Source organism: Penaeus japonicus, unplaced genomic scaffold (genome assembly GCF_977035675.1).
Source record: "Penaeus japonicus unplaced genomic scaffold, GWHDUDI00000001_assembly GWHDUDI00000040, whole genome shotgun sequence".
Taxonomy (NCBI): Eukaryota; Metazoa; Arthropoda; class Malacostraca; order Decapoda; family Penaeidae; genus Penaeus; species Penaeus japonicus.
Window position 1 is genome coordinate 4,516,309 of NW_028234442.1, and position 2,500 is coordinate 4,518,808.

General features: G+C 31.0%; 1 protein-coding gene across 1 annotated transcript in view; it reads right to left on the reverse strand.

Annotated features, from left to right (window-relative positions):
• LOC122243408 (protein Skeletor, isoforms B/C) overlaps window positions 1-1,027 on the reverse strand; it is a 30,432-nt gene extending 29,405 nt beyond the window's left edge. The window contains exon 1 of the mRNA XM_086533810.1: window positions 953-1,027. Coding sequence (XP_086389936.1) covers window positions 953-983 — 31 coding nt within the window. The 5' untranslated portion in view covers window positions 984-1,027. The remainder of the gene's footprint in view (window positions 1-952) is intronic.
• Window positions 1,028-2,500: the final 1,473 nt, after the last annotated feature.

A 2,500-nucleotide genomic window follows, 5' to 3' on the forward strand; every position in this document is an offset into this window, starting at 1 on the left:
ACTCAGACATATGAATGAGGTCACGAGAGTTAATATTCTGAACACATGACGAGGGTGTCTGCGTGTAATGAAGATGGCGAAATTACTGCAATAACGACTAACTGTAATTCATGCAATGCAGGAAATGTACATCTTGAGTGGATGACTTTTTTTTTTTTTTTTTTTTTGTAACTGTTAATTAGATAGATGAAAAAAAACACAACATAGATTATCAGAATAATAAGCTATTTACCTATCAATATAAACGTATATATATATATATATATATATATATATATATATATATATATATACATATATATATGTATATACATATATATATACATATATATATATATATATACATATATATACTGTACATATACAAGTATGCCTGTAAAGAGTAATTTGAAAGTAAAAGCGTGCATTAGAGAGAGTGAAAGTACCACGTTTTCTAAATGTCCGAGCGAGCCAGAAATTTATGATAAGTTTGTGGATTGCTAGAGAGAAAATAGCTGTCATGTATATTAAGCCATTATGATTTTTTTTTCATATATATATATATATATATATATATATATATATATATATATATATATATATATATATACATATATATATACATATATATATATATGTATGTATATATATGTATATGTATATATATATATATATTTATTTATACATATATATATATATACATTTATGTTTATTAATAAGAAAGAACGGAATGAACATACAACAATAAACATTTTAAAAAATACTCGTTGACGAAAAAAAAATCGAAAAAAGGAAACAGTAGCGACAGAAAAAAAAATACCAAAAAGAAAATCCACAGAACGAAAAATAACAAAACAAAACAAAACAAAATAAGACGAAACGAAACGAAAACACAAAAGAAGCAAACAAAAACAACAAAAAAAAACCAAAGAGAATCAAGTTTAAGAACAAGTGAAAGTGTTTAAAGACTCACCCAGCACACAGAGGACGGTCCAACGCAACATAGCTCCTTTCACTAGAATCTCCACCGTCACAATGACTGCGCTTCGCTCTTTGCGCGCTCCTTATATACTCTCGCGGCCCCTGGGTAGGAGGGGTAAGGGGGGAGGGGAGGGGAAGGAAGGGGTGATAAATGGTAGTTTTTTTTCTTTCTTTGAGGGTTGCGGATGGGGTGGGGAGTGGGGGGGAGGGGAGGTTGAGGTGGATGGGGTGGGAAGGTTAGGGAGTGAAGGGGGGTAGGGGGAAGGGTGAGGGTGAGGGTTGGGGTTAAGGGTACAGGGTTAGGGTCTAGGGTGTGGGTAGGGGAGGAGGGGTGGGGGGGGGAGAGTAAATATTGCGTTAAAGACGTTGTTTCTCTTGGTAATTTTACGGGGATTTCTTTGCTGTTATTTACTTTCCTCCTTTTTTGTTTCTGTGATTTATTTTTTTATCATAATTTCCCTTTTCTTTCTTTCTTTTTAGTCTAATTTTCTTTTTCTCTCCTTTTTAAATTTTATTCAATCATACAGGTCATTTTCTTTGTCTTATTGTCTTTGTTTGTTTGTTTTCTTAAAGCATTAGATATGCAATAATGATAGATTCCTGATAATGCTTTTGCAAATAAATATCAAAAAAATATTTTTAGGTAAACATTAAAACGTCAAAAGTAAACATATGTAAAGAAATAATTCGTGTAGGCCTACATGCTTTAGAAAATACTAACTCAACAAGCAAATAGAGTTACTCTAATAACCCAAAAAATAAAACCAATAAAATAAAATTGCATATCATATCACGTAAAATCGAAACTGTAATAAAATTGTATATCAAACCACATAAAAATCAAAACCGTAAAATCCCATATAAATAAAAATAAAAATCGAAAAAGACAAATAAATAAAACTATAAAGACGAAATACATTTTTTACTTTGTTTTATCACGAAAAAAATAATATACAAAAATACCCGGAAATCTCAGCACTTGCCTCAACCATTGGCCGTGACACTGACGCCATGTTGGTCACGTGACCCATTCTGCTTTTGTCTGCCATGTGTCACGTTTTAGATACGTGAGGTTGTCATGCGTTTTTTTTCTGTTTTATTTTTATCGTTATTATTATTGTTCTAATGGTTTTTGGTGTATTTTGATTTGCTGTTGTTGTTTTTTACTTTTTTTTTATTCCTGTTTGTTATTCTTGTCTTTTAATTCTTACTTATTTGTCACGCCTTTCTCTTCAATCTTCCTTTTCGTCTCCTTTTATTTTTCTTCTTATTCTTCTTCGCATTTCTCTCTCCCTTTCTCCTCATTCATTTTTATGGTTCATGTTGATGAGCTGTTGCCATGTTGCTATTGCTTCGTGTTGGGTTAAATCTATTGATAAAAGATATTTGTTTTGATGTCTTCATGATGTTGATGTTATTTTTGTTATTGTTTATGTTATTTGTGTTCTTATATTTGTTGTTCTTAGATGTTATTGATGTGATCACAATATACTCCCAAGTTGTTCAAGACGTGAAATTGAATATCTTTGTTGCTATTGTC